The following is a 16,725-nucleotide window of genomic DNA, read 5'->3' on the forward strand; positions in this document are numbered from 1 at the left end:
GTAGAAATATCACTTCTACCAAAAAAATTTATTTATGAAGATAGTGATGTTGGACTGCTATTATTCTGAACACAAATCTACATTAGGAGGAGCTGAAGGACATGCCGGTTTTGGAATCACTGCAACACAGATGAGCGGCACAAGTGGCATTAAATAGACAGACAGATGGAATGGATATCACAAACTTCTGGGAAGATATAGTTGCTCTGACATTAATCCTCCAAAGGATATATGTATAATACAAACATTTATTCATGGTGAATGTACAGATTATGGGATTTTATTTTACATCATTTATTTTAAGATATACCTTCATAACCCAAAGGCAACAGAGTTAGACTATCTTTGTTTGACTCAACTTTAGTTATCTTAGTAGCTGGAAAGAAAGTGGTAAAATATTCTGATTACTTTCAAAAGCTTGTGACTAAGTGGCTCACTTAATCACAAAAAGGTTTGCACAGTTGGACAAAGAAAGACAAAGTAAAACAATTGTTTGGTTGAATTGCAGTCCATCTAGTGATTCTTTCTCATGCTGCAACACAATGTCAATAACGCTGACATGGCACCATGTCTACTACAGTAGAGTGATATGTCAATCACAGTTTTTGAGTGACATGTCAATTTAAAATTAATGTGCTGTGATAGGCTATATGCAAATGAGCTCGCTCACTCATATATCATCTTAATCATGGTTTCTAAACATTTTTATAAGTTTGCGACAAGATGACTGTGTAAACTCACAATTTCTAATAAGCACATAAAAATGTTTCTATTTGATAACATTTAACGCTGTAAATTTTCTCACTAAACAGTGCAAAACATAAGCATTCAACCTCAAATAGAATTCAAATAAAATATTAATACCAAAGACTCAAGATACTGATCTCTTCTCTTTGTCCTAAGTTCTCTGCACTTTTTTATCCAGTTCTCTCAAGCAGCTTTATTCATTTTCATTAATGTGTCCGTTTTCTATAAATGTTGCAGAGTTTAGCTTCTGTCTTGTCTCTGCATTTTGTTTGCTCCCTCTCAACTTCATGGTGCTCCAAAATCAGAATCACTCAGAATAATTTCCTCTATTTACCACTGCTTTCTCTGAATTAAAGTTCTTAGGAGTCTCGACTCCCCCTCTACATTTTTCTATCGAAAGCTTTTATTTCACTTTTCTCTCACCTGCTTCTTCTCTTCTACCCTCACATCTCTCTGAAGACCCTTTTAGATAACAGGCTTCCACATGTTGTTGGATATTCCTCATCAGCATGTCTCAATTCTTCTCTGATGTCTGTTTGTGTAGTGCAAAGACACAAGAGAAGCTGAGCCTCTTAGTGTATATCTTCAGGGAATCTAAGTATCAGACTCTTTCACTGCATCCCCAGTCACTGGATACTACACTATCTGCTTTCATGTGTCTTCTTGATTTATTACCAGGTCTTTTCACAGGCTCAGGATGAAATCAAACAACTGTGGAGCTGTACCAGCCCCATGACATTTTGTCTTTTTAATAAAGTTGTCTTCCTGTGCAGATTAAATAGACAGTGTAGGTTCAGCTCTGCAGGCTGTATGCAGATTATTAGCATATTATATACTTGATGAGCTCTTTCAGGTGCACCCATCTTTCCTCTCTTGTACTTCATCAGCACATTGGATTTTTCCAAACAGCACAAGCGTACCTGAGACTACTAAGACTAAGGCTTCTTCCAGAAAGAAACTGTGGGCAGAGAAGAGACAAGCAGTTGGTGGTAAAAATAATAATAATTAAAAGCAGTTATACAAGATCTTGTCACAGGAGGGACTCTAGATGCACAATTTATTGGCTTTCATTTAATGGATGATTGCCTTTTCCCAGCTGGACCATGTCAGCTGCATTAATATTATTCATCCAGGCTAAAAAAACAACAACCATGGACAGTAAAAATGGTAATTTGGAGAATCAGAATATAGTTCATTAAAAAAAAAAAATACTAGACTATTGTTGTATGAGAAAGTGTTCTGAGTCTCCCAGACCTTTACCTCATAATTTAGCTTCTGTGATATAAGAGTGAGGTCTTTTTGGCTTAGCCCTGTTAGCTACCACGGCAACAACAGGCCAATGGAAAAGCAAGGTGAGGCTGATGGACTACATATTCTCTACGATAGAAATATAAGGTCGAACTATTATAAGGCACCGGGGTAAATTTGTGTTCCAACAAACTGGATGTTATATTAATTCAACATAAATTATCCTTAATATTAATTGAAAAAAATAAGTAATGCTTGATACTACCCATTACCCATTACTTTGGGGGCTTTTTGGCCAGGAAAAACCTGAATGAGTTTAGAGAACAGTGAGGTCCAGATGCAATTAGTGTTTTTTTGTGCTTTTCACTTGTTTTCAGGTATGCCAAAAAAAAAGCCTGCACAATCCAAGAAGACAGATATTCTGTATTTGCATGGCAGGCGTAAACATGACCACAGAGCTGAAAACAACTTTTTCCTCTCTGTACAAAGAGTTGTTCTCCTCTCAGTAGTTACAGGATTCAAAATTCTATATTTACGGAAATGTGTTTGTGAGAAATGAAATGTGACGTTATTTTATGATTTGACAACAGCTTTTTATGTCTTTTGAGTTTGAGTTTAGTTTATTTATAAAAGAGACAGCGCAAATTAATAAAACACATGATTTCCCATGGGTTAAAAAAGCCAGAATTAGCCAAAAGGCTATTTTTCATCTGTAGTCCCCTGCCTTCAATGTTAAAAAAGGCTTTTTAAAATACAAAGAAACAAAAAACAACACAAGCAAATAAGACTTAAAACAAAGCATCACAAAAACAGAAAACAACAAAACAGAGCTCAACACACAACATAGCACAAAACAAGACACAACACAAAAGCAGAAAGATATACAACAATGCAAAACAACAGGGTATAAAGTAAAAAAAACAAACAAAAATATATATATATATACATGCACACATATACACATACATATATATATATATATACATACATACATGCATACATATACATACACATATACACATACACATAAATTAGAACAGACATAACCATTAAGATCATTAAAAGCAGTATTAATCTAGGAAGAAACAAAATGTTGATGTATGTTGACTCAAACTAACAGAATAATAAGTATTCTGTTATATATATAGTATATTTGCTATTTTAGTGATAGTGAGTATTAGTGGCAAATACACTAATGTACCATTTAATGAAAGCATTTACTCATCCTTGCAGGAATATTAATGAATAAATATTTGATACTGTAGAATCAGCGGTTCTAATGGGAAATGTAAATTTGACAGTAACCCATGCCTTTAATACTAACTGCTGTCGACCTTTGGGGTGTGGCTAGTGGAAAGGTATGCAAGAGGTTCCTCTGTTTTTCCTGTGGACTGTGTAATGCCAGGACTGATGCATAACTGCAGTCTGTGATTCACTTTATTAATGAAGTGCTGGCAGGTATGCCCAACACACACACTGCTTCAATGGCCCAGCCATCCTTAATGGCTATAATAACTCTTGTGCTAAGTATCAGAGGTCTATGCAATGTCATAAGTCCCCCCCACCACCACCACTGAGTTCTTTAAAATTTGCCAAATGCTTTTTCATGGCTTGCAAATTAGCTTTGACCTTGTGGAGCTGAAAGGTTGAATCATGCACAAGGGTTTCTTTGGTGTTTAAAATATTTACTATTCAGTTCTCATAATCAGCATTCGTGTGGCCAGCCTTAGCCCCTGTAGCCTGATATTGCCGCAGAAAAGGGCCCACTGCATAGCAGACAGCAATTATTCATGCCTAGTGTCTCTGCCTGTGGGGAGGACAGAAAAACTAAAATAATACCTCCTTGCAGAGTAAAAGTTCTCTCTTCTGTGGTCTATTAGCTGTTCCCTGAGAGCTAGGAAGTAAAGAAATGCACAAACCTTGAGACTTTGTAAGTGTATACTATAACGTAGAAGATATTACTAAATTGTCTTAAATTGATAACAAAAGGCCAGGCATGGATTGGCCATTGGGAGTACCGGGAGATTTCCCGGTGGGCCGGTCTATTTGTGTGGGCTGCATGTGCTGCACGCCGGTCGAAAGCTTTTTTTATTATTATTATTTTGATTGGCCCATAGAGAGAAGAGAGATCACATGATTGGCCGTCTTTCATGTGAACACTGCCCATTCACATCCTTGGTCTTTGGCTGACCGGCCCACAGAGAGGAAAGATCACATGATTGGCCAACTGGTTTGTCTCTCATCTGAACACTGGCCAATCTCATCCTACAATGGCCCACCTCCATCCTACCAAGAGACAGAGCGCATTTAAGTTCCGCCCCCACCGGCGGGGAAAACAATTCCACAAAATGCCTGTAGCTAGCTAAAAACACGAGATTTAAGCATGTCAGATGACCATTTTAGCACCCTTTGTCTACCAGAGAAGACAAGTTAGCTGTTAGTAAACTAATGTTATTTATTTATAAGCAAGCTAAGGTACTTGCAAACCTAATACTATAGCTTTCTGATTTATCCACATGCATACAAATTGTAGCTTTAACTTAACTTAAAGACTTGTCACTTGTTTACGAAACAAGGCATCTTGATGACACCCATGCTCCACCCTCAACCTTTAGTCATCTTCCCATCAAGAGCCAGGCAGCCTTTTTGACTCAGTGAGTAGGCCTACACTATCATACTATCTTACTTACCTCTCAGCTAAGTGGTGACATTAGGGGCTGGTATGTGGTGTGTTAAAGGGGAGTGCAAGGACGAGTGTTGTCCGGCTGATTGTGGGGGGCTGGTCTAGTTCGCAAAAGTCCAGGGGCCCTATCTTGCACCCGGCGCAGCACGGTGCAAAGCTCAATGCAAGTGTCTTTGCTACTTTAAGACCATCCAGCGCCCACGTCGTTTAAATAGCAAATGCACCTGCGCCCATGGGCGCGCTGGTCTTACAGGGAGGTGTGTTCAGGTGAATTCTTGGCGTATTGCTATCTTGAGGCAGCGGTAAGTGATCGCGCCATTGACCAACAAAAACCTGGTCTAAAAGTAGCGCATCATTTAATTATTTTAACAGCGCATTCGTAAAATGTGCCTAGACTCATGAACCGCGCGAGCCTAGGCGCACACGCGCAGCACCACACAAACATGCAAAAGATTAAAAATACAAATATTACAATGTGAAATAGTATTATGATCTGCTCGCACGCTTTCACTTCACGCTCGAACAGATCAGTTTCTTCCCTCCTTCCTATTTAGCAAATCCGCCATCATAATAGCAATGCATCAAGGTACATACACGCCTGGCTTTTAAAGAGAATGGGAGATGATACTCTGATTGGTTTATTGCATGTTACACCCAAAACACATTAAGCCATGGAGTACAACCCTTTTGAACCATGCGCCTAGCGCACGGATAATTTTTTCCGCCATCAAACTAGCAGAAGTGGATTTGGACACGTCCTAAACGCACCTGCGCCATACACTTCACACCGTGCACTTAAGGCCATTTTATAGTCGTACGTAAAATCGGCGGCATAGCCCCGCAGACCCCTCTGCGTCTACGCCGGACCCTACGCCGTAGCCTGACGCGCACCTCTCGAAAAATGTAACTACACGTCAAGGCGACGCAGACCGCAAGGACTATGATTGGTCAGTTAATACATCCTTTCCGGCGTGTAGCTTTTCCGGTTTTCCAGTCCCTCTATAACGCCATTGTTTTGCCCGGAGTTGTTTGTTTCGTAAAAACAACGATGGATCAAGTTGAGGAGCGTCTTATAGAAGAAGTAAGAAAGTACGACCATCTTTATAACTCGTCTTCGGCGCACTACAAAGACTGCCAGATGGCAAACAATTCATGGAGGGAAATTTCCCAAAATGTTGGACTGGACATCACGGAGTGCATGAAGCGGTGGAAAAGCCTGCGGGACAAATTTTTTCGTCTCCGCAAAAAGCTGGCGCCAAGAAGCGGTGATCCAGGTGGCAAAAAGGCCATTTTACAGTTGTGCCATTTTAGATTGTCAAAATAGGGCCCCAGTGCAGCCCTGCAGAGGGCTGGTTGCTATCTGAGGTTTTAACAGTCAGTTGGGAACAGTGGAGTTGACCATGGTAATCAGAATCAGAATCAGAAAAGCTTTATTGCCAAAGTATGTTTACACACACAAGGGATGTGTCGTGGTATCGTAGGTGCAAGTCACATTAAAGCAATAAAGCAACATGCACAAACACACCGAGTCGCCATATGCGGCGCCATCTAACCCTACATGTTATTGTAACCATAATGTTTTTTTTTTATGATTGGTACTCTAAAGCAAAATACAATTCTCGTGAATAGAAGTTGATAGCAGTGGCTACACACTAGAGGATGACTCAATAGTGGAGACAAAGGATTGGTCAGGGTTCAAAAGTCAGGATTAGTCTAAGATTTCTCCCTTTTTTAAAGTGAGCGCTGGCCAAAAAGCTGCATATGAATAGTAAGACATTAAAACAGGACCATTCTTATCCTGTTTGGCTTCCTGAGACTCTAATGGTCTGAAATCAAACATCTGCCATAAACAATAACATGCAAACTCATTTTTGTTTTACCTCTAAAGCTATTTTAGGATATTTGACAGCTGAAGCAGTGGCAGGGGAACACACATCCTTTATGTAATGTAATGTGATGTGTGTGTTGGGAATTATTTCATCTAGTGTTCAGTGTTTCTAAATCATGCTTGATTGATATATACCTCTGATAAACCCTTTAAGTTTTAAGAATTGATATTGGAAATACACAACCATCCATTTTTACAAATACATTACAGCAGGGGTCTTTAACGTTTTTTAAGTCAAGGACCCCCTAACTGAAACAGAGACAGAGTAGGGACCCCCTACTATATATATTGTATAAAATGAAGTTGCATATTAAACTGGGCCTACAATAACATGTAGGGTGGCCTAAAGCCTTTATACATACCTTTTTTTGCATAGAATCCTAAGCTATTAAAATGTGTTAATGTTAAACATACATGTGGCACACTGCATCCTTAGGATATACTGTATCTGTGGATGGCCTTAGTGACTACCTTACATATAGGCCGGTAAGCAGTGGGGATTTATATTTGCTAATAATATGTTGGATTCATGTTAATACTTTAAAAAAATTTAAATGCCCCCCTGCATTGACTCTGAGGACCCCCTAGGAGAACTTATAAGAAAACTTAGTGCAGAAAATAAATGAACTAAAGACGATGAAACCGATTACTCAAACTCCTTTAGTAATATGCTTTCCAAATGTAAGCGGACTGTTTAAATTCCAGTGACTCCTGTATTATCACAGTTACAAGGAATTAAAAGGGCAGGTTGCACTCCACAGGTAACGTTTTCTGTCTTTAACCCCACATTCAGCTAATTAAGCTACTTTAGACCGAGGACAAACCTTTTGTGAAAATTCAATTAGGGAGGTTACAATTTTAGTTTTTTGTGACTGCTTTATTCTATTGCTTTTGATCATGTTTTAAATGGAGGGAACCGGTTAGGCCATATGATGAGTAAAAGACATACTGTATATTCTTGAGGGCAGGTGTCCAGGGCTGCTGGTTGGTTGATGTGTTTAAACCAGAAAGGCTAGGTTCAGGTTGCAGCATCCCCTGAGGGGGTGAAATGGTAAAATATTGAACAGCACTGACCATCTTCTCTCCATTTTTTCTTCCACTTTCCACCCATCTGCCATAAAACTGAGGAGCACAGGAGAAATTAAAACATAATGCAAAGGTCTTTCCTCTTATTGCTGGGCAATTTTTATTGATGACCTGTCACATTAACTCGCTTTGGGGAAGAATTATTACAACAATTTGGAACAAAGTGTAGAACGGAATAAGATAAATCATTAGATCCTGGGGCTAGTGTTATGAATTACATGTAATATCCCTTCTATTCATAAAATCTCAATGGCAGGGGACACTTTCAGCAATCTTCAAGAGGCACACACATGCATGCACACATACATGTGCACACACACTGTTGAGGTAGTCTAATTTTCATTTGTTGACATGAAGTTTTATATAAGGTCCTTTATTCATTTTTCTCTGCTTGTCTCCCTCAGGGGATTGTTGGGCTTGTGGTGGCAACTTGCTTCCTCCTCCAAGATCACTCACTCATTTCTGTGTGGGCTACTGTTTCTGCTGCTCTTGTTCTGCTGTTTGCTCACACAAAGCAATTCTTCTAAACTAACCAGCAGTATAATGCAGTTTATGTATCTGAAAAGCAGCAGCAATGTATGTACTGTATGATTAAGGTGAAACATTGATGTCATCTCCCTGCCTCTTCCTTTGTTGTATTTTATTGCTGTTTGGAAGAGGTTATGGATTTTGCCGAACATAGAGCTGCTTTGATAGATTGATTCTTGCATGCAACTTAATGAATTCATATGATTAATTATCTTGCTTTGCTTATAACTTCATGCTGTTACCCTGTTGACCACAATTTACTTTCATTTTGAGAAGAGAGAAGGAGGTTGTTGAATATGCAAGATAGTGCTTTATTGAATGATTAGCAGAAGTAATTTGTTTTTAGAATCTAATTACTCCACTCTGACCTAGCAGGCAATACTGTGCAGGACACACAATCACACGCACATGTCTCTATAATGTCTCCTCTTTTCTGTCTTTCTCACTCGCATGCATGGGTGCATGCCTTTAAAGTGTATGCACATGTGTCTTTCAGCCCTCTGCTACAGCCTCCAGGGACTCTTTCATATTGGCAGTAGAGCAGCATTAGATGCAGAATGGTGAATTTCCAGGCTCAGCCAAAAAAGTTGGGCATAATTGACTCATTGAACAAGTAAAGTCTGCAGGCACTTTTCACCACTTTCTGTTCTTTACTTTCTCTCTGTTTGCAGGCACTCTTTCTTCTGTGTCTCTAACTTTAAATTTAACCATCACTGCAGCGGAATTGATGCAGCGTAATATGTGTCTCTTTATTTTTCACTTTTAATGATGTAATGTGCAGTGTAAAGCCATTAAGGGGGAGGCGTAAAGGTGTTATTTATTTGGTTCCCTACTTTTGGTTGCAGTTTATTTCAGGTAAGCAGACTGTATATTATGTAAGAGTCATTATTCCGTTAAGAAACATCATATTAACTGCAAAAAAACCTACAAAAATATGCGCTCACACACAATCATGCCCACTCAAATATTCCCTGACCAACACCACAGAAACAAGGACACTGCAGCTTTATAATCCCATGCTTAAGCAAGCTACTGCTTTATTGATCTGAGCAACTGAAAACACTGCTTCACAGAGCTATATCTAGCTAAGAGACAAACAATTTAATCCAAAAGAAGAAGAAAAAGATGCATGTAGGGGATCAGAAATTATTTTAATATTAACAAATGTAATACCAAGGGGAAAGGAGAGATAGAGAGAGAGAGACGTATGTTAAGCTACAAGTATGTGAAGGCCATTTGAGTTGCATACTGATATGATTCCAGGACGCTGCATCTGATCAGTTGAGATTTTTAATTTAAGAGGTGACTTTAGATGAAAGGCAGTGCAGATGATGGTATAGTGTCAATTTTAAGAGATGCTGTAACAATACTTTACACAATGGCAAACATCTATGGAGGAAATATTTATTCATAATTCAAATTGAAAGTCCAAAGAGAAATTGAAAGTCCAAAGAGAAAACAAACCGAGATCAAATTAAAAATATTACTTTTTTTTTTTAATTTTCCCTTTGGCTTTTGAATTTCAATTTAACATTGGCTTTTAATTTTAATTTTCATTTAATATTTGGCTTTTGAATTTCAATTTAACATTGGCTTTTAATTTTCATTTAATATTTGGCTTTTAATTTTCATTTAATATTTGGCTTTTAATTTTCATTTAATATTTGGCTTTTGAATTTCAATTTAACATTGGCTTTTAATTTTCATTTAATATTTGGCTTTTGAATTTCAATTTAACATTGGCTTTTAATTTGGATTTAATATTTGGCTTTTGAATTTCCATTTAACATTGGATTTTCATTTGGATTTAATATTTAGCTTTTGAATTTCCATTTAACATTGCCTTTTCATTTGGACTTGACACATGTCAATGTAAATGAGGAGGCGTGGCCCAAAGGCTGGTGGGAGGGTATGAAACAAAAGGGGTGCAGAGGCACCTTATGAACAGCAGGGGGAGCTGACTGCTGAGGAGCATCTGTCTGCAGTTTCGCCAACAGGCTGGGCTTGGCCTCTTATTTCACATGATAGAAAATGATGATGTAGGCTAAACACAAACGACATTTCATGCAACAACAGTGAAGTTTTCATGTAGTTACTATAATTGGGCCCGTGTTAGTGAGGACTAGATTAGGACTGTATTTAAAGCTGATTCTGGTTCCCAACTTCACCCCAGGTGTGTCTGTTTAAAACACAGACGGAGACAACTTCTCTCTTTTGATGTTTTATTTAATTAAGCAACAGTAGAAACATGGGTGTGGGTAGCTCTGCTACGTGTGTTTGTGTGTGGTTAGATCTCGAGGACGCACACACACACAATCTCAACCGGGTAGTCATCGTCCGAACTGCAACCTCTTCATTTTCTTTCTCTCACTTTTTTCTCCGGGTGGTGCGCGCGGTGTGAGGTGCGCGCTATTCTCCAACATGTAGCCTACTCACAACAATCACTCCTAATTGACGGCCTTTTGTACAGCCCGTGTACTTTTTCAGACTTCCAGCTAACAGCGGTGTCTGTGAGCATCACTGGCCGGCCAGCAGGGAGGCGATCCCGGCCGCCACCAGCTGGCTGTCCCGTCAGACTGAAGCTTTTGACAACATCGGAGAAAATGTGCAGTTGGCCATCAACGTTTGTAAAACTGTCCATATTCAAACTCTACACAGTTAATTTATCACATACAAAAGTCTCAATAGTGAATTTAGTGGTAAAATAGCAGATGGAAATTATAAAAAAAGCAATTGATTCTATAATCTAGATCGAGAGTTTGCCGTAGTAGCAGCAGCAAACAACTGGAAACTTTTTACAATTTTCATCTGCTTTTTCACCACTAAATTCACTTCTGAGACTTTTTTATGCGATAAATTAACTGTGTAGAGTTTGAATATGGGCAGTTTTACAAACGTTGATGGCCAACTGCACATTTTCTCCGATGTTGTCAAAAGCTTCAGTCTGACGGGACAGCCAGCTGGTGGCGGCCGGGATCGCCTCCCTGCTGGCCGGCCAGTGATGCTTACAGACACCGCTGTCAGCTGGAAGTCTGAAAAAGTACACGGGCTGTACAAAAGGCCGTCAATCAGGAGTGATAGTTGTGAGTACATGTTGGAGAATAGCGTGGACACGCACCTCACACCGCGCGCACTACCCGGTTGAGATTGTGTGTGTCTGCGTCCTCGAGATCTGACCACACACAAACACACGTAGCAGAGCTACCCACACCCATGTTTCTACTATTGCTTAATTAAATAAAACATCAAAAGAGAGAAGTTGTCTCCGTCTGTGTTTTAAACAGACACACCTGGGGTAAAGTTGGGAACCAGAATCAGCTTTAAATACAGTCCTAATGTAGTCCTCACTAACACGGGCCCAATTATAGTAACTACATGAAAACTTCACTGTTGTTGCATGAAATTTTGTTTGTGTTTAGCCTACATCATCATTTTCTATCATGTGAAATAAGAGGCCAAGCCCAGCCTGTTGGCGAAACTGCAGACAGATGCTCCTCAGCAGTCTGCTCCCCCTGCTGTTCATAAGGTGCCTCTGCACCCCTTTTGTTTCATACCCTCCCACCAGCCTTTGGGCCACGCCTCCTCATTTACATTGACATGTGTCAAGTCCAAACGAAAAGGCAATGTTAAATGAAAATCCAATGTTAAATTGAAATTCAAAAGCCAAATATTAAATGAAAATTAAAAGCCAATGTTAAATTGAAATTCAAAAGCCAAATATTAAATGAAAATTAAAAGCCAATGTTAAATTGAAATTCAAAAGCCAAATATTAAATGAAAATTAAAAGCCAATGTTAAATTGAAATTCAAAAGCCAAAGCCAAATGGAAAATTAAAAAAAATATATATATATATTTTTAATTTGATCTTGCTTTGTTTTCTCTTTGGACTTTCAATTTCTCTTTGGACTTTTAATTTGAATTATGAATAAATATTTCCTCCATAGATCAGGCTGGTATAAAATGAAAGTGACGATCTGATTGAAGAAGGAGGTCGGCAGGTTTTTCTTGTAGACTTATCATTTCTCTCCAGCGGAGCCCTTGATGGAATATTTGAGCTTTCACTCAAACTAATAATGTTCCTTTGCACATCATTTCCAAATCCATGTACCACCTTTTTGGAGCCAATCTAGGGCTAACGGTTGTTTAGTTTTGTCACATTTCAGTCATGATGAACAGCGAACTCTTCTGGAAGTTTGGCATAAAAGCTGCAGCCATCCCACATGCTTTTATTTTGATGTGCAGTAAGCTTCACATTTCCTGCAGAAATGTTATTCTATGATTATTGTCATTTAATCTGACCGGATAATATGACTCCAAATTATATTGTTCCCATTTGTAGTCTGCACATCCACAGGATAACTATCACATATCCTTTCACAGAAACCCCATATGGAGCCAGTATCAGTGAAACAGATCAGATGAGGAGTTAGTGGGGCAGTTTAAGAAGAAAACACTTTTGGTTCAGTTCGGCCAAGCAGTGGCTCACAGAAGCCCTGAACCCCTTTAATTTATTAAACAAGCCCAACTCGCAAGGCCAGGCGACATGGTGAGTGTTATAAATATTTAAAGAGGAGTTTGCTCTGCCACGCTCTCATATTAAATCGCACAGAGAAGAATGTATGTGCCCTTATTAAAAGATAATGTGTTCTGGAGCCATAAAAATGTATAACCCTCCCCTCTAGATCCCTCTACTGTGTGTGTCTTCTTTCCTTTTCAATCTCTACTTTTTTCATCTCCTTTCTCTGTATGTCTTTATACACATTTTTACACAATTTTCTCATACTAGAACAGAATACATAAGATCCCAATACTGTAGATGAACCATGTTTTGACAGCACTCACATGAAAAGTAAATTTACACTTTGTAAGTTGTGATTATGCCAGATGCTTCTGTTGCTTTATGAGTTTCAAGTTAATATAATTCTCCACTGAAAATCTAATCTTAAGAATCAAATACTCACCCCCAGTTGGCTGAAAAATGCCTTAATCAGTTTAGCATTGCACTTCTATAACATTGTCTGACTCACGACGGACAGTTTAAAAAAATAACCAGATTGTCATTTTTATTCCACACATTCCGCTTCCTTATTAAAACCTGGCGCCTACATTACCCACAATGCAACTCAACCACAAACAGTGTAGCAGCAGCTAATTTATCCTTGAGAGATTTATTTTATTTTCTAACTTGTAGTCTTCACCTGCAACCTAGGCTGACTCAATTGACATCACTTGATGCGATTTATCAGACTTTGTGCAAATCTCTCTGGAGCTAAAAAAAAAATAGGCTTGATAACACATAGGCTATCATACAACTTTTTTCACACATAGTACACCTCAAGACCTGTAAACATACTAAGATAGGTCAAATTTGTGGAGTGTCACTTTAATTGGTGTAGCTAGCTCCTTCACAGATGACTGCCACTTTGCCAGTAAATTACTTAGTATGCTAGGCAATAGCATATATAGTAAGTAGTGTATTTAGCAATGTTGTGGAGAAACTTTCAGTGTTTGTAACATAACGTACAAATCTACGTGGATGTATTGATACCTTCAACACATATTTTTCCATGACTTTAGGTCACCATTGGAATCTACGTATATAAACTGACTTCAGTGGCTATCTTTCAAGAAGGAGCAAGCAACAATCTATTCAGAGCAACCTTTCAATTCTACGCAGAGGAGAGCTTTTCGGTGGAGTATTCCTTTAAGGAAGTGATGCAGTAGCAGCAGGATCAAACAACATCTTATGGAAGTGTCCAGGGGTTTGACTTCCAGCCCAACCTCTTGTCAAGTCATGTCAATTTTATTTATATAGCCCGATGTCACAAATTTGCCTCAAGGGGCTTTACAGTCTGTACAGCATACGACAACCTCTGTCCTTTTCGACCCCCGCTTTGGTATAAGAGAAAACACCCCGAACAAACCACTTTAACAGGGACATGACATAACACCAATATATTGCGTGGCCAAACTGTGTAGTATTCTATAGGCAGACATATGACTGTATGGTCATGACTTGTTTGTAGATTCACTGATTTGAAGAGAAGTAGGAGGTCAGCAGGTTTTTCTTATAGAGTTATCATTTCTCTCCAGCTGAGCCCTTGATGGAATATTTGAGCTTCCACTCAAACTAATAATGTTCCTTTGCAAATCATTTCCAAATCCGTGTACCACCTTTTTGGAGCCAATCTAGGACTAACAATTGTTTAGTTTTGTTGCATTTCAGTCATGATGAACAGCGAACTCTTCTGGAAGTTTGACGGTTACAGAAGAGGTGAGGAGACACAGCCATGTGTGTAACTAAACGCCCGAGTCCTCGCCCTGCTGGGCCGTGCCGGGGGAACATTCCTCTACTCTCTGCTCCACTGACCAAGCAGAACTGCATCACAGTGAAACCACGCCGCTCACGTCTGTGTGTGTGAGTGCGTGTATCGGTATGAGTGTGTGTCTGTCCACTGGGAGGCGGTGAAGTGTGACGGCCTGGTCACTCAGACCATGGAGAGTTATGGAGCGAGAGCGAGCCAGCTGTTCAATTTGGCCACATGAGTGGACACAGAAAGAAAAGGCGAATACTGAAGATAAACAGTGTCAGTATACGACATGTGCTGTATGTCTAAACCACCATTCCATCACTGCTTACCCTGCTCTGACATTGCCATATTCTAGCTATCATTAGCCGACATACACACACAGAGTGACAGGGTGGTATATGGCATGCCCTGGCGCTCGGAGGAGGATAATGATATGAGTGCTAATTTCTCAGGTGTCACGGACTGATATGAATAATACAGGCTATTCCATTACCCATCAACCCCACTGCTGTCTCTGTCAACTTTTTTCAATTCGCCTACAATGGACACCCTCAGTGTCACGTCCTTACTCTTAACTTAAATAACCTATAAGCCAGACTTTGTGGAAATAGGAAGTTGAGGTGAGTGAAGGAAATAAGCTTCTTCTTTTTTTAAATCAAGGGAAATCTTTGATAGGTTTTTGCATGAGACGTGAACAGGCTCATCTTCACTCTTTCATGACTGCTATCATTTCCACTGTTTTTCTGACAGCTGGGGACCTGTAGCAACTCACTAACACACAATTCATTTTCCTAACAACAATCCTTCCTCACCAAGAAACAGAAAAAGATTGATCTTTCCTTTTTATTTTCTGTGTGATGATTTATTTACTGTGTACTACTCTTCCACTGCTGCCCTGGTTTGCATTTTGGGGACTCCTGGGGCTCCGTGGGGGTGATCCTGAATTCTTCACTTCTTTCTTCTGAGTCCATCTTTCATTCTCTTTTTCCTTCATTTTGCAGGGCGAATGTGTGTCTGCTTCTCTTTGTATCAATGTAGTGTCCGCCTCTCTCCCCCCATCTCTCTCTCTCTCTCTTTCTCTCTCCATTTTATTATTCTCAGAGAGCTAGGCAGCTCTGCTCTGACTGCATGATGTGAAAGGAGAGAGGAATGACAGCAGCTCATTAGAGCAGGAACGAGCTGGAAATAATCTTTTTCCTCCTTGCTCTGTTTTGTATGATCTGTCTTGTGCTGTTCCTCTGCCCTCACTCCCTCACCTCACCAACCGGCGCCTTCATCTGCTCTCTTTGTTTTTCTCTCTGTCTTTCCTCAGATCCCAACGCTCTGGGGCAGCATGGCACTGACCATGCCTTGATCGGAGGAGTGGTGGCCGTAGTGGTCTTTGTCACCTTGTGTTTAATCATTGTTCTCGGAAGATACCTGGCCAGGCATAAAGGTAAAACCACAGTGGACCAGACCTGAGTCTCTCAAGGCTTATGGAACTAGTGGAGCATGTCCTACTTGTCCCATGAGACATCAGAGTCCCTCCCCCATTCCCAAGTTACAAGTGTTCGACATACCTGCAGTGGAGGAAAAAAGAATGAAGGCTTAAGTCCTGCACACATAGGAAGCATTGGTGGGAATGAGCCTTGACGTGTGTTACGCAGTATGATGCCACTAGTGCATGCACAGGACTCACTGGGTTATTATCTGTTCTGTTTTTCAAAAACAATCAAGAAATATATTTTTTCTGATTATTAATATTCTATTGGGAATTACATAATATTGCTTTAACCCATTGCCACTGATTGCCACATTTTGTGTCAAAAATTGCACTCCTTGAGTCATAACTCAATCAAATTTCAACATAGACAGAATACACTACAAGTATTTTTACATTCAGTGGGACTTTCTGAGGATATCATTATCTATGGTATCCATAAATCCGCTTAGAAATTATAGAAAAAAAGTGCTCCTTAATTCCAGAACTTGCATGAGATTTATCACATTTTTCCATGGCTAGGTTGCAAACAAAAATGGCTAATAGCTAATTCGGCATTCTTTTTGTGGTAACAGTTCGCCTAAATGTAAACAAAAAAAAAAGTTCTCAAGTTTTAGCCCACAGCGTAACACTTGAATCCATGGCAAAAATATACTTTTACCTGTTTACATCTTGCAACGCATTATGGATCCCCTAAATAGAAGTAGGACAAAGAATAACAATAAGAGTTTAAAAAAAAAAAACATTAATATG

At 39.4% G+C, this 16,725-nt stretch overlaps 1 protein-coding gene across 7 annotated transcripts in view; it reads left to right on the plus strand.

The window, feature by feature from the left end:
- cadm2a (cell adhesion molecule 2a) overlaps positions 1-16,725 on the plus strand; it is a 227,660-nt gene that overhangs the window by 204,759 nt on the left and 6,176 nt on the right. For all 7 annotated transcript variants that reach the window (XM_039777192.1, XM_039777197.1, XM_039777193.1 and 4 more), the window contains one exon: positions 15,805-15,927. In XM_039777192.1, coding sequence (XP_039633126.1) covers positions 15,805-15,927 — 123 coding nt within the window. The remainder of the gene's footprint in view (positions 1-15,804; positions 15,928-16,725) is intronic.

Source organism: Perca fluviatilis, chromosome 16 (genome assembly GCF_010015445.1).
Source record: "Perca fluviatilis chromosome 16, GENO_Pfluv_1.0, whole genome shotgun sequence".
NCBI classification, from domain to species: domain Eukaryota; kingdom Metazoa; phylum Chordata; class Actinopteri; order Perciformes; family Percidae; genus Perca; species Perca fluviatilis.